We start from the raw sequence: 23446 nt of genomic DNA, 5'->3' as shown, positions 1-23446 counted from the left end.
AGGGATGTTTGGTTTTGCCTCTGAGGGTTCTACTCTTTGTTCCATGAATGTTGACTAAAGACCCATGATTGGATGCTCTAGAAGAAACAAAGGTGAACCCAGAACCCCACTGCTGCACCAAAGGAGGAGAAAACGCAGCCCAAATGACCTCAGTGAGCTGGAGATGTTGCATCCATGTGGATGTGTTTAGCCCAAACCTGGATGTTCTTCTGTGGCAGAAAATGAGCCTCATCAGTGTCACCCATGTGGACGGCTTTGGATGACTCTTGGCTTTTCCCCCCAAATGAGCTGGCCCGGCCAGTGCTGCTTCATCGTTCCTCTTGTTGAGAGAGTCACAGCTTACGATTCAGTGAGACAGAAGGGCCTCCCGGCCATATTAAATGGTCTTTTTTTCCTTGTAGGAAAAATACACATAAATCATTATTGATGGCACCATATCAGAGGTCAGGAAGTTATTGATCGGTGATTTGAATCTGGATGCTGGCAAATGGAGAGTGATGAGGGGGCTTTCTGGGTTTCATTTTTGTAATCACCCTCTGGGTGGCTGCAGAACCTTGGTGATGTCATTGGTGGGAGGAGAGTGACGTGTGAGACGAGAGCATGCCCACTTCTGGTGGTGGAAATAGGACCATCACATGTATGTCGTTGAGAAGGCAGCTGGCGGGCGCTGTGGGCGCACAGTGAAGTCAGGGCCGGCGTAGCCTGCAGTGAGCCAGCCCAGGAGCCGTCGGCTGCTCCCCACCACCCACCACCTCAGCGTCTGCCCCCCGATCTTTTTTCAGAGCCTGGCCCTCCCCGATGTCTGATGCGTGGAGCAGTAACTGGGAGCAGTGGCACTGCTCAGGCTCTTGAGACGGAGCTGGTGAAGGTGAACCTTACGTGTGGCCCTGCGGCCGTGGGAATCTCTGTGACTTCTCATGTGAGCCTCCCTGGGAACGGAGGAGTTAAAACCTAGAGCGACTTTCCGGGGTGATGAAAACCTTCTGGAATTGGATGGTGGTGGTGCTTGCACAGGTTTGCGTGTCTGCTAAGAGCTACTGAATCGTCAGTATGTGGATTACATCTCAACTTAAAAATGATACGAACAAGACCATTAACAAAAGGAGGAGAAACCAGCCTCCCCGAACTAGGGACGTTTGAGCTGGAACTTGCGTGGGTCTCCTTATAGCAGCAAGGCTGACTGGTGAGCACGTCACCATTTAAGAACTAAACCATTCAAAGCAGATGAGTTGTTGCGACAGCCAATGACTGTCAGCTTACGCACGTGCTCAGAGGTCACTCTGGGAGCTCTTACCTGAACACCTGTTTGTTGTCGCTGTCATTTTCTGGATGTCCGGTGTGGTTGTCCACAAACACTGGCTTTCCCTGATTGTGGCAGTGAAGCTCCCCGTGTTTATTCTGAGTGTGTGTTTGCTCTATTACACGTTGTGATTGCTTTTCTGTCTCCTGTACCTTATTAACCAGTTCTCTAACAGCATGGACTTCTGCTTCCAAATCACTGTGCACCTAAAACAATCAAAACATCAAAACCCAAGCCCGTTGGCTCAGATGGTTAGCACCCTGCTCTCATCAGCTGCTGCTTGCTCCATCCCTAAGCTCTGAGGCCTGGGGCCAGGCCTGTTGGCTCAGGGGACTCAGGACTCATGCAAACCTGGGTTTGTTTGGACCCCAGCCGCAAAGTCACCTGGGCTGCGTAACCTTGGGAAGTCCCCTAATCTCTCCAAAGGCCAGTCTTCCCCTCCTAAGACAGGGTGGCGATACTCAGCTTGTGTCTTGGGTCAGAGGGCAGGTCTTGAACAGGGAGTAAGGACAGGCATGCGGAACCCAGCACAGGATCTGGTGAGGGGCAGCCGCATCGGGGATGGAAGCCCACAGCCCACTTGTGTGAGCCTGGCCTGCAGGGGCGGCCCGTGGAGTAGTGGCTGCCTCCAGTGTTGGGGCGATCAGTGCCCCCACCTCTGCTCACATAGGTTCGGAGCAGCACCCCGGCTGTGTCATTGCAGAGATCAGCACTGGCCTTGGCATAACCAGCCCGATTTTACATTGTGGGGTCTTTGTGATGGTCCTGACGGCCATTCCTCTGTTTCCACGGGAGAGCTGTGGTCCCTTCTGGAGGGAGCCACCCCCCCCCCGGGCACACATGTTCTCTCCCACCCCCCCCTTGTGGCAGTGCTGGGACCCAGGACCCCCCCCCCCCCGCCACAGCACAGGCAGGAGCTGAGTGCACCTCCACAAGGGCCGACCCCCCGGCATGGGGCCGCCCAGCAGCCTTCTAAAATAACCACAGCACAGAAGGCCTGGAATGTATTCGGACTTATATTTGGAATTGCTGTTGGAAACAGTCCTGGCCAAATGTAACACCCATCTGTTTGGGATGGTTGAAGAAGAAGAAAATTAGGTGGTTCAGCAGAAGGGGCCTTGGCAGCCCCTACGCTGTAAGGGGGCCTGCTGGGTGTCGGTGTCAGCCGGCTCTCCCTCAGCAACGCCCCCAGCCTTGACTGCTCCTGCCCTGGGGCACTTGTTTCCTACTGGACTGGCCCAGCTGGAGATTTTTTCCCTCACATCAAACTAATTCCAGAACCTTCTACTCACTAGTCGGTCCTTCAGGAGGATGGTTCAGGTCTCCTTCCAGCACAGGACAGCCTTTTAGTCATTGAAACTGTTGTCCTTCCTGCTAAGGCTTGCTTCTTCAGATGCAGCAGCTCATTCCTCCCACCATTTGGCACCTAGCACTGAAGTAGGCAAGCCTCCTTTGGGGTCCCCACCTGCCAGGGTGGAGCAAGGTGACACCCTCCCATGTCCTCAAGGCCATACCTTTGTGAATGCATCCTGAGATCTGCATAAGTGTCCAGGCAGTTCTGTGGTGATTCATTACGAGCTTATGTCAGCTAAACCTATTGTGTATTTTCCCTTTTGGCTTGTCTCCTCCGTTTCATCATCGTACAGTTGATTTTAAAGGCCAAAATGTGGATGTTTAGATTTAGCTCTTGTCACGTGAGTGTGCCTACTCCAGCTTTTGGACACTTATTCTTGATACAGTTGCTGCCCTTCTCAACATTTTCTGAATGGCTTTAAACCATGCAGGTGGCTTTCAGTCATCCATGGCCACTACCTGGTCCGTTCCTCCCAGAGGGTAGCTGTGGGGAAATCACAGCATTGATTATTGCCAACATTCTTATGAAGCATGAGCCTCATTCTTCAGGGGACCAAACAGTGCTTTTCCTTCGCCTTCCCTCTTGTGTCTCTGGGAAAGCCAACCACCTGGCCCCATAGAGCTGCACACTCAGGACTCTGCTGAGGTTTCAGGGTAGGAGAGAGGTGCTGGCAGAAATGACTCCCCAGTCTTCCTGGCATTTGGGGGTTAGAACCTGCATGTATTTCCCGGGGCCATTGCAACAGATTTCCATAAACCTGGTGGCTTAAAGCAACAGACATTTCTTCTCTGGCAGTTCTGACGGTTAGAAGTCTAAAGTCCAGGTATCAGGAGGGTAGGTTCCTTCTGGGGCTTCTGAGGAAGGGACTGTCCCAGGCTTGTGTCCAGCAGCTGCTGGTGTCTCACAGCTCTTGGCGTTCCCTGGCTTGTGGTGGTATCACCCATCCTCTCCCTCTGTCTTCATGGGGCCTTCTCCCCTGTGTCTATCTCTCCTTTGTAAGGACAGCGTCATTGGACTTACAACCCACCCTGTATCCAGGATGATCTCATTTCAAGATCTTCCACATAATTTCATCTGCAAAGAGCCCTGTTTCCAAATTAGATCCTATTCACAGGTACTGGGTAGATATTTTGAGGGGATCTATAGAATCTGGATGGGAAGGATGGCCATTTGTTGTGATGAACAAAGACTCTGCTCAGATGTTTTTGACAAAGTGGAGCGTGAAGGATGTATTTTTGCAGATTATAAATCTGGGCATGCATGTGGGCTCCAGGGAACCCCGAGGCCTGTTGTATGCTCTGTGGACAGATTCAGAGTTCCTGGGGGGGGGGTCTGAGAGGCCAGGGACATCCCCCCTCCACTCTCCTGAGGAAGTGGGTCTGACTCACAGAAGGTGGGATCTTGTGTTCATTTCACGTCACCTCCAAAAGATGAAAATTCACCCTCCTGCCTGCCGGCAGAGCTGGGTTGACCTGGTTGGAACATCAGACACGTTGCAGTGTGTGCCCTGGAATTACTTCCTAATCTCTAAACAATTGTATAGAATCAGCAGATTCTTTATGAAGTTACTTTGTACATAAAATTGAGGCAGCTTTAGGGGCTCTTGTTTTATTTATGAGCCTAACGTCCACAAGAAATGTTGCTACAAAATCAACTCTCAGTATGGAAAACTTGACTTGGTCGTTGGGTTTTTAGATAGTAATTTATGGGGTAGAATTCCAGTACCACCAAAGAATGTGGATAGTCCTATAGGAGTCATTGGTTTTGGATTTCCTATTAAATAATAGATTTTGATGACAGTTTCAGAGGTGTCTGTTACTTTTCCTGGACATACTTTCTTGGCCTGGGCCATAATGTCAGTTGCACTGATAAGAAACACGTGAGCTGGGAATGGTACCCCATCGGACTCATGGCCACATGGTACGCCTTGGCACATACAACTGAATTGCTCTGTGAGGTCCATGCAAATCTGATTTTGGCATTTAACCATCAGCTTCTAGATTATATTATGACTAGCCTGCAGTGATGGATGCCATGATGGACAGCTGATGTTGGGGGACACTGTAACGGGCAGATGTGGTATCATCCTGGGTAATATGCTCGGGTGGGCACGGATCTGGTGGGTGTGAACTCGCCAGTCACTGAGCATCACTGAGGACAAGTCTGGAAACAGCCTTTTGAAGTGTTTAATGGAACAGGTTGAGGTCTACAAAACTCCCATGCCAGGGTGTATGTAGACTCTAGGCAATCTCTGGGCAGATCTCAGGCATCTTCAGACTTCTCACAGGTGTCCTCTGTGAATACTGGCTGTGGATGAATTCTCAGGGTCATGTCAAAGGCACTGTGCCAGGGGTGAAGAAGCTCTTGTCCCTGACAAGCCATGCTCGAGGTACCGGTACATCTGCATATCCTCCCATGACAGTAGTTAGAGGGGAGAGGTGTGGGAGGAGCATTTGCAGCTGACCTGTGCAGTGGGGGCCCTGTGCAGTGGTTTCTGCTCCAGTGGGTGTGGCTGAGTCCCAGGGAGGGGCTGGAGCACCATTGGCAGGACAGATGTGTACTCCTCAGACATACGGTACATAGTAAGGTTCACTGAATTGCCTTCACTGGAATGAGTGAAGCCACTTTGGAGAAGTTGTGGGGGTTAATGTGGTATTAGAAGGAGAGAGAATGTGGGTCCTTGGAGCCAGGGGGCCACCCCTCGTCAGCCCTGTGTTCCCACAGGCAGGCCGAGGATGGTGTATGAGGCAAGGGTGCAGCAGGGAGGTCACGTGGGGATGGGCATCGAAAAGGCACGTGACTTAGCCTCTCTGCAAGCAGAAAGAGGAAGAGGTGTGGGAACTCACAGCTCAGTTCTGTTAAAGAGAAAAGTTATTTGGCGACAAGAGAATCAGGTGTCTGTCAGGCTGCAGTGTACCATGTTAGCTGCTCTCATGGATGCTCAGAATCCTCCAAACCAGGTGATTAGGAGAGTGCCACAGTGGTAGGTCTGCAGCCTGACTCCATCCGATGTAATCTGATGCCATCTGCGTTTTCAAAAATACAAAATATGCAGATAGATGCCTGAGTAGGCAAAGAAAATTTCTCAAAGGCTGTTTCAGCAACTGATAATGAAGCTCATCTTTGGGGAGCAAGACTCCCAGTTAGGACCACCAGAGAACCTGGGCAGGAAGGCTTTCCAAGAGAGATGGATTTATTATGTTGTTAGAACTCATCTTGTCTTACCGCTTATTTATGTGATGTAAGGAAAGAAATATCCCATGCTTTAAAAAAAATCTGTCTGTAATGCAGAGAGTTCAGTAAAATATATTTGCAGAAGATTTATTGAAGGAAGAAAAGATAGAAAGAAAGAGAAAGCAAGCAAGCAGGTCCTTCTCCTGGTGCTTGTTCAAGACTGAAGGCAGGCTTCATTGAGGACCATTGCAGGGAGGTCAGGACATGGTGTGGGGTTTCCTGTAGGGGACAGATACTGGCCTCCATTCAAGGTACAGCAGGGAAAAGTGGGGACTTATAGCCAAGGAAGGGTGGGGATCGGTGGGTTGGAAATTATTGAGAGGACACATCAGGGTAAGTGAGTCAGGGCTCTGGCCAACCCGATGTAGCAGGATTCCCACTGAAGGCAGGCTGAGGGGATGAGACATGCCCCCAAGGGTTGGGGGGATGGGGATGAAGAACCCACCACACATCCAGGATGATCAGATATCAGAGGGTGGGGGATTCTGGCTAAACTGACCCATCAGAATTCTTGCTGAAATTGGGCAATTCGGAGATGACGTGGCCGTTTACAAGTTGGGAAGAAGGTTTAGAGGAGCCTCAGTAAAGTTCAGCCAAGGAGCCCACACCACCAGTTCCCGTAGGAAAACCTGGCACATCCATGTGGTGGGATCCGCATGAATGGACCCATGGACGTGGACAAGCAAACAGATTTAGAGGTGACTGCATGCATATCTGGGCGTGTTTTTATACTGTGTTGAAAAATAGGTTCCCTACCAATCTAGGAAGATACATTTCATGTATTTTTTTAAAAAAATCTTTTTACTTATTTTTTTACATTTTAAAAAATTTAAATTCAATTTGCCAACATGTAGTATAACACCCAGTGCTCATCCCATCAAGTGGTATTAAAAAAAAAAAAAACATTTGGAATGTCTGTGGAATGGGCAGGAATTTCCCAAGGAACTGTAATGTTATAAGAGCGACAGATGTTCTTGTTGCCTCAGATGGAGGAGAGAAGACAGACCGGAAGGAGGATAACATTTTCATGGCCTGACTTTGCTCTCATTTCTGAGCTCACTAGGACAGGGAAAGCAGGGCTGCACGCTCAAGTGGCTGGAAAGAATAAAGAAAGTGCTGGTGGCTTGTCTGGGGCCAGTGTAGATGAGTCTGAGTCCAGGAGAGTGTGGGTGGCCCTGGCAGGGGTGGGGAGGTGTGAGAGGAGGTAGGGAAGTGGCCCATGTGCAAGGGAACAAAGAAATGCCAGGGTCCTAATGAACAAGACGAGATCTGTGATTGCACGTTGACTGTCATTGTCACCCAAGAAGCATGACTTCACATTCCTGGGCGGTAAAAATATCCATTTATTTTATTCACAGGTTGTACTCCGACTATCTCTACTTCGCAAGTTCGAATAAATCTGCCGACGACTTTCATGAAAAAGTGACGGAAGCTCTGCAGCTGTTTGAAAATTGCATGCTCGATTATTCCTTGCGTGCCTGTGTCTACAACAACACGCTCAACAATGCCATGCCTGTGCGTATCCTGGAAGCCCGGCCCCCCTCAGAACAGGCTCTGTGGTGCTTATTATGCAGGCGGCATGGTGGATGGGATGGGAGCATATAAACACAGAGAAGCATTTGAATGTGCAGATGCCTCTCCCCAGGCTTCTGCGCGGCGGCTAATGCACACACAAATATGCACGGACATAAAAACTGTAAGAGGGATGGGCCCTTTCAGCTGGCACCAGGCTTTCTTCCCTGCTGATCTCCCCGGTACAATTCTCTCCTCCCTCCGCAGGGAATGAGGGCGCATTTAGGAAGATTACCATGTAGCGAGGCTCCGAAAATGCACCCTGCAATTAGGATTGGCAGACACGGGGACCCAGCTCTCAAACTGTCTTAAGCATGTTCTCCAGTGGTGGATTGTCATGGTGGTTAAAAAAAAATTGCCCACCGGTGACTTTCAGTGTTTCTTTGGCAGGGCCTAAATGGAAAAATGTTTTTTCCTTGATCTCTCTTTTCTTTTCTCTTGTTTGCCTTCAGGAATATAGCCATATCCATCTTGCTTTTTTTTTTTATGCAAAAGAAACTGCTGGTGGTGAATTCCACACACTTTAGCTAAGGGTGGATTTCTGCTGCACCACTTTTGGGTTGTGGGCTTACCTTTGTAGTAGATTTGTGTGGCAGGAAACCCTTTCACAGTGAAGCCAGCGCTGCCCCTGTCCTGGGGTGTGGTTCACAAGTGCTGCTCTGCAGAGTGCATCATGTGGTAAACCACCGACAGATGTGCTGGAGGTGGAGGCTGGGAACCCCCTGGGCATGGGGAGCTTCACAAACCTCTCAAGGGGTTTCACTCTCTCGCTATCAGAGGGTGTGTCATCTGGAAGGCAGGGTGCATTGGGCAGTGGGTTGGATTGAGGCTCTCCTGCTGGAGTTTTTAGTTTGTCAAGGATGCTTCAGACCAGGGCCACAGATCCGCACAGAATTTGGCCAGGGGTGTAGGGTAGAGGAGTGGCCTGTGGAGTCAGATGGTGGCGTGGGTGCAGTTCCCAGCCTGGGGATTTACCAGCTGTGTGACTCTGAACAATTGTTTGAGCTTCTCTGAGACTCTGTTGCTTCCCATAAAATGTAGTAATACTACCGCTTTACCGGGCTGTTGGAAGGATCAGAGTGATATTCATTCACATGGGGGGGAGAAATAAATCATCCCTTGGCTCTGGCCATCTTAGAGTCATTGGTTGGGGCCCCATAAATTAGATGACAAAAGACACATTAACAAGAGGGGAAAGAACCACCAGCTTATTAATGTCTGTGTTGCAGATACACGCATCCTTGATGAGTAACTCAGAGGGGTGGTTAGAACTCAGGCTCATATGACGTGGTAAGAGAACAATGCGTTTGTAGAGAGGTGACCAGACAAAGGAAAAAGACTGAGTTTCTAGAGCAGGAAACTGTGGGAAGGCAAGTAAATGGATGGGGGTGATAAGGGCTAGTTTTAGCAAGGTTTGTTCTGTCAAATCTTTGGTGCTGTCTTCAGGCCGACAGAGGTTTAGAGTTTCTCCAGTGATTAACTTTGGTCCATCATGGCCGAGAGGGGAGGAGGGCACCCTCACAAATTTACATACTGCTTTTAGGCAAACAGTGAGGGCAGAGAGCTTTTCTTGTTTCTTCTCAGTTGCCTTCAAAATAATCCTTACGCCAAGTGGTATATTTCAGGGCTGCGTATTCTGCTACCCTTCACGTGCATTCACCACTTCACTATGTGTGTGAGTGGCCCGCAGGCTGGGATGGCAGCCATGGCAGGACAGACTGCCCAGTGCAGCCCCAGCCCTAGCAGGGAGAGTGACAGGCTGGGACAGGAGCTGTGGCTCCCAGTAGAGGCTACCCGGACATAGAGCATCAGAGGGACTCTCTCAGAGAGGTAATGTTTGTGTTGAAGCTGAAAGGAGGAGTCATCTGGGGGTGTGGAGTTGGTGACATGTCCAGGTGAGGGGAGCAGAATGTGCAAAAGATGAGAGGTGGGCACAGACCGTGTTTACTACAGTCAGCACAGCACATAGTTGTGTGGGTGGTGGGGTGATGGTAAGAGGAAGGTGTGAGCCTGCATCACTGAGGAGCTCTGGTGAGCCTTGGAAGTCCGGACTTCATCCTGAGGTTGCTGGGACCCCAGGGAGGGCTTGAAGGGAGGATAGTTGTAGCAGTTGTGCATTTCAGAAAGGTGCCCAGTGTACAGGGCCCTCAGGGGTGGGAGGGTGGGGTGTATCCCAGAGACAGGGAAGCCAGTGGGGGTGGGGATGAGATGAGATTTCTATAAGAGAATTGGTAGCTGAGTCAGGGTAGGAGGGGATGGAGGTTTCTAGAAACAATTAGGCATAGTGGAAGAGAAGTGCAGATGGGATGGATGAGGATGAGGTGGTGGGATAAAAGGGGGAAGCCACCACAAGGCGGTGGCTTAGCAGACACCTCTGGTCAGAGAGAGAAGCCCAGGGGCGGCATCTGTACATAGGACAGAGGGGGGCGGGTGTCACAGATCGCAGATTGGCCGTTACTCTTCAGCCCCTGGCCAGCTCCTGCTCAGCAGGAAGAACCAGGCAAAGGAGATTGAATCTTTAATTCTGGCATGAGGGAAGCAGATTTCCCTCCAGCTGAATCCCAGCTCAGCCACAGCCCAGGGTGGACCTTGGTACGACCCTTCTGAAGACATTCACTGCCCTCCTGCAGCACCAGAAAGCGCGAGCCGGCCCGGCCGCCACCTCCACCTCCTCCCTGCCACCCCCTCTCCATCACTGCTCTGCGGCCACACGCTCTCCTGTTCAGTCCTCAGGCCAGCCTCTTGCCTTGGAGCAGGGGTTTGCAAAGCGGGTCCCTGGACCGGCAGCATCGACGCCCCCTGGGAACTTGTCAGAAACACAGACTGCCAGGCTGAGCCCCAGACCCCAGAATCGAGCGCCTTGGGGGTGGGCCCGGCAATCTGTCTAGCAGCCCTCCAGACAGAGCGTTGTCCCCTGAGGTTGAAGAGACAGGTTCCAGCGCCTTTTCCCACTTTCCTTTCCGGGGGACAGGCCTCTCCTGGGTGTTGGAGGGCTTCTCATTCTCCCGGTCTTGCTTTCATCTACCGTCTGCTCCCTGTCCCCACCCTGTGTGTGTCCCGATAGCGTGGACTGCAGCTGCTGGTTACAGGTGTTGGTTTCTTGGGTCCCCCACTAGGTTCCAGGCTCCAGGAGGCCAGGGGCCGTGTCTGTTACGTAGCAGCACATCTCCACTGGCTAGTGGGGCACTTGGCGTGTAGCACGCACTCGATTATTTGCAGAACAAGTGAATGAATGAACGAGGAGTTTTTGGCACTAGCAGACAGCAGATAGGCTGGGTGGGGAGTTCTACCTAAGCCCCAATAGGAAACAGAACTGGTGGGTGCTCCCAGCTGACCCTGAGCCGGCCCTCCTACCCCTCCCTGGGCTTCTATTTTTCCATCAAGAGTTGGCTGGGGCAGATCACCTCAAAGGCTTCTCTCAGCTCTGATGTTTTGTAATCTTCTATCAATCGGACACTTCCCCTAAATACTCTTTTTATCTTCATTCCATTTTGATTCTCCAACTCTGCCGGGGGCGAGGCGAATAATTCTGAGTGGGCCTGTCCTAGGTTGGTCTTAATGGCGCACAGTTGTAGCAGCGATGCTGCTTGCACCAGAAAGTGTCAGTCGGGGTGACCAGAGCTTTCCTGGAGTGGTACAGGGGCGTCGGGCTGGGAGAGGGGTGTTCAGGGGACCAGGGAGCCTGCTGCTATGGGAGCCAGCCCACCTCCCTTCTGCAGAGCACCCCTGAGTCTGTTTCCGGCTACAGGAGGACCTCAGCCAGCAGGTCCTGTCCCTCTGGGAGCAGTGGTGGGGGCTCTTCCCATGATGGACATAGCAGGCCTGCCCAGAAATAGTCTGTCACCTGTGGCCAGGTCAGGAGTGGGATCCCGGCTATTATACAGTGCCCCATCGTGTTGCAAACACCAGCTTCTTTGATTCTAGAAAGTTCCCCAATCCAAAAGCGGGCTCTCGGGAAGATACGGCCCTTGTGAGGCAGGGCCTCCCTGAGAGGGGCCAGCCGTGAGGCTGACAGAGAATTGAAATGTTCTTTGAGGCTGATGACTCAAGCAGGCGTTCTTGTAATGGTTTGTCTGTGTTAGAGGCGACGCACACGTGATTTCTGAGGCTGGCACATACGCATTTCCCTGTGGCTTTGGCCCAGCTTGGGGTCTTCTGTACAGGTTGGCACACAAAGAGGCAACCACCTGGGGGCTGGAGGCAGCTGATGAATTTTGGAGACAGCTGATCCCCCTCCCTGTTTTTCTTCCTTTGTGTCCTCCCACACGATAAGAAAAATAACAGAATGAGAAAAGAATAGTGGGAGAGGAAACAAGTTGTGCTTCTGGTCAACTGTCTCACCATCGTCGTCTGCTCCCACGGCAGTGGGCATGGCTGCCAGGGCCTCCAGAGCCCTGCTAGGGGAAGACAGGAGGAGCCCAAAGGGGCCGAGGCTTGGAGGGGGTACCTGGGGGCTGAGCACAAGCCAGACCAAGAGCTCTCCACACTTGGACACCGTGGGGGGGGGCGCGGGTCGGGAGTGGGGACCGTTTACGGTAGTGGCAGGCGAGGGCTGGCTGCTGGAGACTAGACGGGAGGAACAGTGAGGAGGCCGTGCAGTGGGGCCTGACCAGAGGGGCAGCGGATGGAAACATCTGGGAAGGTGGCAGAGACAGAGCAGCAGACAGGAAGAGGAGTGGGGGTCCCGAGGACGTGGGGAGGCCGGGGCGCAGGAGTAGGAGTGCAGGACAAGGGGCCTTGGTGGAAGGGGAGAGGACTGTTCTTTCCTGAAGCTTTGAGGAGCTTAATAGCAGCTGCGAGGTTAACGGGAACATACCAGGACCACTCTGAGTCGTGACGTGTTTGTAAGTCGGGGGTCCCCAAAAGTGGTTTTGGGGCTCAGTAATTGGAAGGAATCCCAGGGCGCACTGAAGACGGTGGTATTCGTGGTTACGATTTACAGCAGGGAAGGGACACCCATCACCCATCAGCCTGTGTGGGGAAGAAGCACACGTGACGCTACGTGCCGAGCATTGCCTACCAGGGAAGCCCACCGAAGCCCTGGTGTCCAGGCTCTTGCCTGGGCTCAGTCACATACCTCCGCGTGGCTGGCCTTACTGTCCAGCCCCTGCTGCAGGTCAGACTGAGCCTGTGTGGCCCAAAGCTCCCGTGGCGACTCGTGCTCTGTACTGTCGGGTGGCCAGATGCCCCAGGTGAGCAAAGATGCTTATGAGGTAGGACATCCAGGTGACCTAGAGGTCACCTCCTAGGATCCAAGGACAAGGGGTCAGACTTCCCTTGGGCAAGGTTAATTGTTCATTGTGCAAGCTTGCAGTTGGGCGTGAGAGAAGGCATAGAAGGACGAGGACCCCGGACGTGCAGTGGCTGCATGTAACACTGCTGTACCGGGACGTACACACAGCCGTCTGGCACGGGTGTTCGGATGGCACCGGGCACATGGCAGTTCCCTCACCTGGCTTGTCTCCGAGGCGTTGACTGGTGTTTCTCATGGTCGTCATGTGCTGGGTGTAGGAGCAGAAACAGCCAGGACGTTGTGTAAAGAATGTCGGCACTGTTCATGCAAACAGTCTGGGGCACTTCCTTCACCACAGTCTTTACTACTAAATGTGTCACGGGGCTACCTAGAGGGTCATCGTGAGGGTTAAATGTGACGCCAAGTAGGAACGCCTTGCGTGGGTAGCTCAGAACCCTCCATGAGGACTCGAGCATGCATGGCATTTAAAATCCATCCTTTGAAGGCAGTTGTTTGCTTGGATAAGTCTTTTGGGGTTGGCTTGTACACATGCCATCATACTTGGGGGAAAGTGTTGGGGGAATCACTCCTGAGGTAACACCTGCCTTCTTCTTTGGCTCTAGGTGAGGCTCCAGGTCGGTCTGTATGCCGTGTACCTTCTGGACTGGCTCACTGTTTTTAACAAAGACCAATTCCTCATTCTTCGCCTGGAAGACCACGCATCCAACGTCAAGTACACCATGCACAGGGTCTTCCAGTTCCTCAACCTCGGTATGAATGTCGCGCTGGAGACCGTGGAGCTGGCATGAGCTCCGTGGACACTGGCTGGCCGCGGTGCTCGCTGAGTCACATCTGGACTCCGTGCACTTGGCAGGGGTGGGCCGAGCTGGGTGGCTAGTTCAGTAGCTGTTTGTCAGGCGCCGAGCCTTGTGCTGGGGTAGTGAGGGGATGGCCCCTCACCTGGAAGCTTTCAGGGTAGCAGACAGAGAGGAGAAGGAAAGCCTCAGCTCAAGGAACCCAAGGCACTGATAGAACGATGGGGAAGGTTAGTGTCCTCGCAGTAGGTTTGTACACGTGACCTGGGGTCCCAGCTGCTGAAGGACAGAATGGAAGGCTTCTTGGAAGGAATGGTCAGTGGCCTGAGCCCTGAGGATGGGTGAGATGTCAGTGTGTGCCTGGAATAGTGTTGCGGAGGCCACAAGGCTTGGAGGAGGGCATGGACAGGTCATTGCCTCGTCCCAGGTTTCTGGCAACCCCTGACGTCAGGGCCACATGGCTGGTGGTACGTCTGGGAAGGCCCACTGCTCCTGGCCATGGTGATGGCTGGTAGGGGTGGGCATGTGGACACGGCGTGCTGCCCATGTGGATGTGCCCCCAAGGATTGCTTGAAGTCTAGAGCAGAGCTCACTCATCATTCGTCTCCCGCAGCCCCGTCTAATTATCTGGCCTGGGAATTTTGTTGAGGGAATATTTCCTGAAGTATGTGTGCCCACCACTGGCCTTGGGACCCTTTTGTCATAGGTGAGCTGGTGATACGAGGGAGTGTGATTATTCTTCCCTTTGAAGGCCCAGAACCATTTTTCTTTGATTTGGCCACTGGTAGATTCTCTTGCCTTGATGAGCTTGCCTTTAGTCCCTGAGACGGACAGTGAGGCAGCTCTGTTCCTTCTATTACATGCAACCCAAGGACACTGGAATAGGGTTTTCTTTTTTTTTTTTTTTTTTTTTTATAAATTAATTTTTATTGGTGTTCAATTTACCAACATACAGAATAACACCCAGTGCTCATCCCGTCAAGTGTCCCCCTCAGTGCCCGTCACCCATTCACCCCCACCCCCCGCCCTCCTCCCCCTCCACCACCCCTAGTTCATTTCCCAGAGTTAGAAGTCTTTATGTTCTGTCTCCCTTTCTGATATTTCTCACACATTTCTTCTCCCTTCCCTTATATTCCCTTTCACTATTATTCCTATTCCCCAAATGAATGAGAACATACACTGTTTGTCCTTCTCCGGTTACTATGGCCAAGTTCAAAAAGGGTGTTGCCTGAGTTCTCCTCTGGGATTTTGATGGAATCTTGTCTCACATTTAGATCTTTCATCTATTTTGAGTTTATCTTTGTGTATGGTGCAAGAGAGTGGTCCAGTTTCATTCTTCTGCATGTGGATGTCCAATTTTCCCAGCACCATTTATTGAAGAGACTGTCTTTCTTCCAGTGGATCGTCTTTCCTCCTTTATCGTATATTAGTTGACCATAAAGTTCAGGGTCCACTTCTGGGTTCTCTGTTCTGTTCCGTTGATCTATATGTCTGTTTTTGTGCCAGTACCACACGGTCTTGATGGTTTTCTGTGTAAAGGCTTAGGACCTTGGCCTTGCCACCATCCCGAGGGCCTGAGCGTTGATCCGGTTGGTTAAGCCAGTGAGAGGCCTATGGTCTAGAGGGCTGGAGGTGGAGGTGGCTGGCTTGTTCCTGGGCCTTGCTTCCTACTGACCTTGCTGCAGGAGGAAGTTCAGCTCATGGGGTCTCTGGGCATAGGTGGCCTCCCCCTGCCCCCGTGGGCCCTGCATAGCACAACACACAGGGTGAAGTATGGTGCAGCCACAGGCCCTTTGCATCAGCAGCCTGAAGTGGAAAGAACAAGGACAAAATTCTGGCAGGCTGGTTAGCAGGAGGATCTAAGCACATGGATGTGCAGGTTGGACAGTTATCGAAGGACAGGCTGGTGGCCGCAAGTGCCTGCCCTTGAGGGGTATCTGGCCAGGAAGCCAGGAGGTGAGGCCCAGGTGAGCTGCATCCCACAGTTCCAGCCACACTTCCGAGGGCAAGTATGCAACCCCAGGCCTGAGAGTCCCTGCTATTTCATGATGACACTTCCGCTTTCCACCCTCAGTGACTCCAGAATGGGTCCAGCCGAAGCATTTTAATCTCCGCACACTGAAGGGGAACTCCTGTCTCGACATGAAGCATGGCTGGGAGCTTTGTGGGGTTCCATCCTGCTGTGCCTCTGGCCTCATGGGAGCCTTTCTTTTCTCTCTGTTCAGGGCCCTTAGGTGAGAAACAAGAGACCCTGATGACAAAGAGCCCCGCGTCCAATGCGCGGCGTCCTGAGGACCGGAACCTGGGGCCCATGTGGCCTGTCACCCAGAGGATCCTGCAGGACTTCTACGGGCCTTTCAACACCAGGCTGGCGCAGGTGCTCGCCGACGAGGCGTTCGCCTGGAGGAAGACCTGAGGGCTGCGTTCCCTCTGTGGTTTCCACTGTACCACGATTGAAAAGTCTGTCTTTGTGGGGGGGCCCTTTTACTCACAGTGTGGAGAAAACCCCGAGATTCTTCTTCCCCTCCCGAGGCACGTGTTTAGCATAACCATTTGTGGTGTGAAATAATCTGGCAACTGACCCTTTGCAGGGCCTCTCCAGCCGAGGCCATTGGAAATCCACTTGGGAAACTGTTCCCTCCGCAGCAGCGTGGCCAGGCTGCGGGGGTGAGGCGGGCGGTGCCGGTGGGGGCGCTGGGGGATGGGCGTAGCTGGGGGCTGACGATGCTGGGATCCAATTGAGCACGCCAGAGGTCACGCCGCCACGCTGGAGGTCACGTCATCATGCCGGAGGTCATGCCACCACACTAAGGTTATGCCACCATGCTAGGGGTCATGTCACCACGCTAGAGGTCAGCGCTTACACTTCCATTCAGTTTGGAAGCACTGTTCAGGCCAATACCTTCATTTGGGCAGAGAATGGAGCCTCTTTCCTTTTTTTCCTTTTACTCCAAAGTCCACCCTTTTTCTCTTCAGATATAAACCCTCTTAACTTCACTTTCATGAGAGAGAAGAAAAAAATCATCAAATTTGGTAGCACATTTGTTTCTCGGACCATCTCCCATTCTGTCCTTGTGCGTTACTTACGTTCAACTAGAAAATTGAATGTTTGAAACCACTTTCTGTATCTCGTTAGCCGTAGCTCCCTTTTCTGCCTCTTTAGATGTTTCCTCAAGAGTTTACTCAGTTTATAATCAGAATACAAAGTCCGTTTCTAACTGGAAGGGAAGTTGTTGCAGTTAATGCCAGACGGAGCACCTTCCAGGGGTTGAACTCTTCCTGGGAAGTCTGGGCCTCTTGGACTCTCCTCGCACACTCAAGGTCACCACCAGGCCTGGAAGGTGTTTCAAGTTTTAGTTCCGGCCAAGGACGCTCTCTGTTGCTCGGCCTCCCCCCCCCCAGCCCCCGGAATGAGCTCATTACGCACATTCTCCACCACGCATGGCCAGAGGCCCTTCCTATGTTCACAGACTACAAGATGCTTGTTCTGATTGAGAAACACAATGAGTGAGCTGTACGTGGGCCGCGCATGGTATGCTGGGATTCTTAATGGAACTTACTGGGCCGCTCGGCAGCTTGGTTTACCAGTGGATGGGCTAAAGGTCTCGTCATTTCTTGGAGGTGATGGGGAGAGAGCGAAGAGAACACTGGAGCCCACTTGGCACACAGCCCCAGGTGGGACCTCGATGGAGTTTTGCACTGGAGTGTTTCCAAGGGAAGCTTCCTGGGAACCAGAGCTCTCTGGACAAGTCCCATACGCCAAAGTCAGAACATGCGGATGCCTTTGTGTCCAGCCACGTGTGCAGGCGTGAGGATTTGCTCAGCTGTCCAGCCCTGGCGTCCTCATCTTTCTGCCAGCAAGAGGTGGGATGCGCCGCCCGGGTGAAGGCGTGCAAGGGCCATCAGTATGGCCATAGCCGAGCTGTTCCTGCTACTGAAGGAGCTGTGTGTCCCGAAGACCCGCTTTGTGGCACAGTCCCCCGGCCCCATGTCCCTCACAGGCAGCAGGTGGAGCGGCAGCCAGCAGGGGATCCGGCCTGAGCACCAGGGGCTGCAGGGAGATGTCACGGCAGCGTGCGTGTGTATTTATTTACAGTCCTGGGTGTGCACACGCATGCGTGCGTGGGCACCTTCCACTTCTGTTGCTGATGAGGCGCCTCCACTCTGGACACCACCTTTTCATGGATTGATTTCTCTGCCAACGAACTTGTCACTTGAGGACACATCTCGCTCTCCCGCCCCACCCACGACTACGACAGAGGATTTTTCCTACGCACTCGGATGCATGTGAATAACATGTAGTGTGATTCTGCTTCTTACAGAAGTATTCCCGGAGGTATTATTTCCAATATTATTTGGTTTATGATACAAATCTTTTTATAGACGCAGGCCCAGCCCTTCGGTGCCAATCAGTGCCATCCAGACAGTTCCTCTCGAGGGGCCTTTCTCCGGAGGGCGCACCTGGCGCCCCTGCTTTCTCACAGGCAGCCCGGTTCTGGCTGACGGCCCGGGTGTCGTTCCAGACGGCCGTCCTAGAGCCTGTCGTCCAAAACCAAAGTGAATGGGAGCGTTTCTCATGACCTGGTATTGAAGATACTTTGTGTCCCCAAAGCCGCGTATCGGACTGTATTCAGTTGTACACCCTCGGTAGTGGAAGGTATGCTAAGTGAACCACAGTTACTCTGTACTTTTATTAATATTTAACATAATTAAATGTGGCCCCCGTGACCCGGCCCGGGAGTGCATGCGGTGCCTCGCCCCCCTGCGCGCCCGGGGTAGGTCCTCCACCGCACCTGCTGCATACAGATGAGTCGCCGAGATGGTCCAGGGTCTCACCTGTGTGCTCTCTGCGCACACCGGGGGAGGGGACCCCCTGCATATGGGGACGGGAGAGGGAAGAGCTCTGACATCACCAGGGACAACCCACGAGTGGCCTGCCATGGGTGTGCGGGTGCCAGGGCCCGCCGTGCCCACAGACCAGCCTCACGTGATTGTCGGCCGTGTGGGTTGGAAGGTGGGGTGACTGACCACAGGCCCTGCTGTGCCCACGGACTGCTCCCAGGATGGCTGCTTCCCTCATACCCGGGGGCAGTGAGTGTGTGTCACTGTCACTAGACACTTCAGGGTCCTCTGGCTGCAGGGGGATGGGCCAGCCGGGTGGAGGAGTTGGGGTTGACCCACATTTGGGGTTCCAGAGGCCTGGGCTTTCAGGAGGCCAGTGTGGACCACGGGTTGGTCCCCCTTTTCTGAAAAGACCACCTTGGGAGAGTCCCCCAGCACCCTCCTCCGTAGTTGTGTATTGTGGGAGGGGGGCCCAGCAAGTCCAGACCCGGAAAGAGGAGGACCCCATCTCCTGATGAGGGAGCCAGGACCAGTTTGGCTCAGCAGAGAAAGCCAGCCTGAGAGGAGAGGGGTGGGTGGGACACGAGGGGCAGGATGGACGGGTGAGCCTTGAGGTCCCTTGATTCCCTGTCCTGGGAAACCCTCTCCCCTGTGTGGGCGCCCCCCTCTTCGGGATCCAGTTCACAGGGAACACTCATCTACATCTTAATGTTGACCTCCCTTTGGAATGACCTCTTCCCCATGCCCCTATTTGGGAACAAGCAAAGCCCGGCTCTGGAGGAATTTCTGGCCTCAGCCAGCAGGGAGGGAGAGAGGCCTTGGGTGTGGGCGGGTGTTTCCCTGTTGCTCCCAAAATCTCACCCTGGGGGAGCCGTTCTCCTTGTGGGCGAGGCAGATCCTGTTAAGACTTGCAGGAAGAGGCACCTTCCCAGAACCTCCCGGGCCAGGGCTCCCGCTGAGCAGCCAGGAGGGGGCAGGCCCGTGGGCGGGTGGCCCTGGGGAACCAGACCAGGATCCCTCAGCTGCTGGCGCTAATTATGCCAGACTAGCGCCTTAAAACAACACGAGTTGATTATCTGGCAGCTCCGGAGATGAGAAATCCGGAATCAGTCTCCTGGGGCGAAGGCCAAGGTGTGGGCCCCGTGCCTTCTGGAGATGCTGGGGGAGGACCCGCTCCCTCGGCATCTCCAGCTTCTGGAAGCCTCCCCTTTTCATGGCTCGTGGCCCCTGCCCCGGTCCTCAGTGTAGCATCCTCGAATCTCTGACTAGTTCCGGGGTCACATCGGCCTTCTCTGACTGTCCCCACTCCCTGCCCTCGGAAAGACTCCAGGGATGACTCTGGGCCCCCCAGGTAATGCAGGGTCCTCTCCCCGTCTCAGGGTCACATCTAAGTAAAGGCCCTTTTGCCACATAAGGTGACTTAGAGGCTCCAGGGATTAGGATGTGGACGTCTTCAGGGGTCATTGTTCAGCCACCCCCAGGAGGGTGGCCCCGGGAGGCAGCCAGGCAGCCAAGGGAGTGGACGCCCCCGGCCCAGCCTTTGCATCTTCGCCCTGTGGGGCCCAAGCAGATCTGAGGGGGCAGGCAGCTGCCCAGCAGAGGACCAAGCTTCCCTCCCGACCCATCCGTCCCGAGGTGGTGCGTCTTCCTGTCCAGCAGGTCCTGTGGCTGGGGTGAGCGGGACGGGGGGAGGCCAGGCAGGGCCACAGACCCACTTTTCTCCCAAGGTTACCTTGCAAGCCGTTCTGGGTGTTTCTCCAGGTGAGCGCTTAGAAGGGGCCCCCCACCCCAGATAGATTGCTGAGTGCTTAGAAGTTCTATTTTTTCCTTTAAAGTCACTTTCTCGGTTCTCCAGGAGACCCACCTCAGCCACAAGGGCAGTTGAGAGTTTCTGAAGTTCAGCTGTTTCCGGGTTAGTCATGCTTCAAGGGGAGCAGCTTCTGAAAGCCACCAAAATAGTTCGCATGGTTTCTGGTCCCCGAGAGAGGCCCGGGGGCCGTGACCTCCATGGGCTCATGTCTGGGGGCGGCCTGGGGACGGCTGGACTGCAGTCCACTCTGTCCCTGCTCCTGGTACCCCGTCCCCAGCCCTCCCGCCCGGCCATGCCATCCCCCGGCCCCCTCCACCTCCCCCTCTGCTCACCTGCTCCAGCCCAGGTCTTGGGCAGAAGGGGGGAGGACTGGAGGCAGCCCAGGGTGTCTGGGGGCTGCGCGGCCTGCCCCCCCAGAGCCGACACGGGCCGGGGCTGAACGCCCGGGTGGACACGGTGGCGCCCTGGGCACCTGCAGCCGACCTGTGAGGGACAACATCATGCCCTCCCGAGCGCGGCTGCCCATCCTCCTGCCACGGGCTCCTGAGACCAGACGCAGGCTGCCCGCACGCCCTTCACTGTTGCGCTGAGGACTAGGCAAGGAGCCAGATGGGCCCATTATCTGCTGGCCGCCCTGTGGGTGGGGTGCGGGGGGTATAGGAAGGGGGCCCCCCTCCCACGGTGGGGATTCCTTACTTGGGGCACGGCATGGGGAGAGCAGGGAGGCCACTGGGGCTCTCGTGGGTTTCCGGCATGCACCCTGGCTCTGCCGGCCTTCGCGGTAGGATTTAGAAGCAGGGAGGTCTCTGCAAGGCTGACACCTGGGCCTCCCTGAGTTGCATGGCTTTCCCAAGGCCACATGGTGACATAAGAGCGGGGACCCAGTGGAGCAGAGAAAGGCCGGGCCCGGGGAGTCCCGACGGGACCGTGTCCAGCTTCCCCCCAAGTCAGGAGCCATTCTTCACCATTCTTCCACCGAGAGGGATGGTTTGACTTGCACCCACCAAACTGTGCCCAAAGAGGGACGGTGTTGGAGGAAGATAAACCCCAGGCCTGGAGCCAGACAGGGTGGGTTCAAGGCCCAGGTTCCCCAGTGGAGGTCTGAGAGGCGCCCACCCCCATCACCTTGAACACCATTGGCCTTTCCCACATCCCCAGGTCTGGGGGCCTCGTGAGCGAGTGGGACAGTTAATAAGACCACGGTCTACAAAAGGACAAACAGGGTCAGAGAGGCTGCCCACCTGCCTGAGGTCGCACGGCCTGATCCCCAGTCGCAGCAGAATGGCAACTAGTTTTCTACTTACTAATTTCAAAGCCGATGCCTTTACCCGCTGTGCCATCCTGTATAGGCACCGTGCCCCCAGCAGGGCTCCCCAGCCGGTACCCCAGCCTTTCAGGCACCAGAACTCTTCCTCCCTCGACCAACCCCCATTCGGAAGGCCCTCAGGGATGGAGCAGCGGTTTCCTCAGACCTCTGTCCCAGGGCTCTGGGTGGTGACTGGAGCTTCCAGGGGAAAACAAAAGGAAATGAACTCTGTTCTGCCCAATGGAACGGGCAGTAGAAGCCCCTGGGCCTCCCACCTACCAGCTCCCCCCATAGGGGCCAGCAGAGTCCTCAGAAGTGGGCTGCCCACCCCTGGGCCCAGCCCCACCCCGCCGCCTCAGAGGCACCAAGGGACCCCCTGCAGCTAGAAAGTGCACAAAGACTCAAAATTTAATTTCTTAGCAAAGATTTTCTGAACATCTACTTGGCAGGAGGCAGTGGGCCAGATGTTGGGGTGGGCCGGGGTGGGCGCTGCTTATCTGCTCACTCGCCGCTTCCTTCGCCGCTTCCTTCACCAGGTGTTTTCGGAGAGCTGCCTGGGTGCCCGGCGCCGGAGGCTTCCGGGAGAGCAGACCCGGTCCCTGTCCGTGTGGACCTGGGATCTCGTGCAGCACTTAGATACAGACCAGAGCATCACCCAAGCAGTGCAGAACTGCAGCACCCCTGGGGGGCCCCGGGAGAGGTGCTGAGGGCAGCGGCCTGTTCCTGCTGTGACCTCCGCCCCTCCCGAGGCCACTGCATCCCACGTGCGACCTCCCCTCCGCGTCTGTGGCAGAAACCGAGTAGGGATTGGCGGCCCGGCTTCCCCCAAATGGCCCGGGCAGCAGAGCCAGCATGCCTCAGACCAGGCCGGGGCTCCTGCTCGGCGCCCCCGTGCCCGGATCCTCCTGGGAGCGAGCAAAATAGAAGATACGCAGGCTCCTGTTTAACAGGAGGAAAAACACAGGGCTCTGGGTGGTGAGATTTTCCAAGTCACTCCCACCGGCCGTCCTAACCCTGCTTAGCGTGACCACCCTCTTCACCCACTTCTCCCCTGGAAACCACTGTAGAGGCTCTTGCGTGCTGGCCCACCCTGGTTGACCCCCGGGGTGGCCCCGCGCGGCCTGGCGGGCCCCCTCCTCTTGGGAGCTGTGAGTGACACGTTGTGTCTTCAGTGGCACGTGTCTCCTGGTCTGTGGGCCTCACTGGGCCTGAATAATAATAAAACCTCCATGTAGGGGCGCCGGGGTGGCGCATCTGGCACAACATCCGACTCCTGGTTTCGGCTCAGGTCATGATTTCAAGGTCATGGGATCTGGCCAGAGTCTGCTGAGGTTTCTCCCTCCCTCTCCCTCTGCCCCTCCCTTCTCTCTCTCTCTCTCTCTCTTAAATAAATAAATAAATCTTAAAAGAAACACAAAACACCTACATGTAAAACCATCCCACCCCCGATGGTGGGACCCCTGCCCCCCCACCCCCCCAAGCTCTTTCCCTGCAACCTGCAGCCAAGGCAACCTGTTAACACATCCCTCAAACCACATCCCTCTGTGCCCGGAAACCCTCCTCAACCCCCCAGCTCGCTCAGGATGAAATGCGGACCCCTGCCAGGTCCTCCCTGACTCGCCCTGCTGACTGACCCCTGACCCCCAGCTCCCCCCACCCGCTCACCCGGCCCCCTCGACTCCAGCACCGACCTCACAGCCGTCCCTTGTGTCCACCCAGCCCTCGCTGTCCCCGCCCGGGACACACCCTCCCAGGCCTTGGCAAGGCTGGCGACCTGACCTTCTGGAAATTTGTGGTGGGAGGCGATGGGCTGGCTGGGACGGGGAGGGGGGTAGTCACTGTGCTGGTGGCCTCTGGAACTCTGGAATTCCTCCAGGAACTTGGGTAAAGGGGAAATCCTGCTGAACCATATATATGGTCTTTAACATTTTATTTTTACATACAATATTTAAAGGGCATTAGTTCGTCCATCCTGTAGTA

At 54.4% G+C, this 23446-nt stretch overlaps 1 protein-coding gene across 10 annotated transcripts in view; it reads left to right on the top strand.

Annotated features, from left to right (window-relative positions):
• Positions 1 to 18236, top strand: part of CHST15 (carbohydrate sulfotransferase 15) — a 74772-nt gene extending 56536 nt beyond the window's left edge. For all 10 annotated transcript variants that reach the window (XM_055299916.1, XM_055299914.1, XM_055299917.1 and 7 more), the window contains 3 exons: positions 7247 to 7403; positions 13317 to 13464; positions 15734 to 18236. In XM_055299916.1, coding sequence (XP_055155891.1) covers positions 7247 to 7403; positions 13317 to 13464; positions 15734 to 15924 — 496 coding nt within the window. In that variant the 3' untranslated portion in view covers positions 15925 to 18236. The remainder of the gene's footprint in view (positions 1 to 7246; positions 7404 to 13316; positions 13465 to 15733) is intronic.
• Positions 18237 to 23446: the final 5210 nt, after the last annotated feature.

The sequence above is a fragment of the Nyctereutes procyonoides genome, unplaced genomic scaffold, assembly GCF_905146905.1.
Source record: "Nyctereutes procyonoides isolate TBG_1078 unplaced genomic scaffold, NYPRO_anot_genome, whole genome shotgun sequence".
NCBI classification, from domain to species: Eukaryota; Metazoa; Chordata; class Mammalia; order Carnivora; family Canidae; genus Nyctereutes; species Nyctereutes procyonoides.
This window is presented reverse-complemented; position numbering and strand designations above follow the sequence as displayed.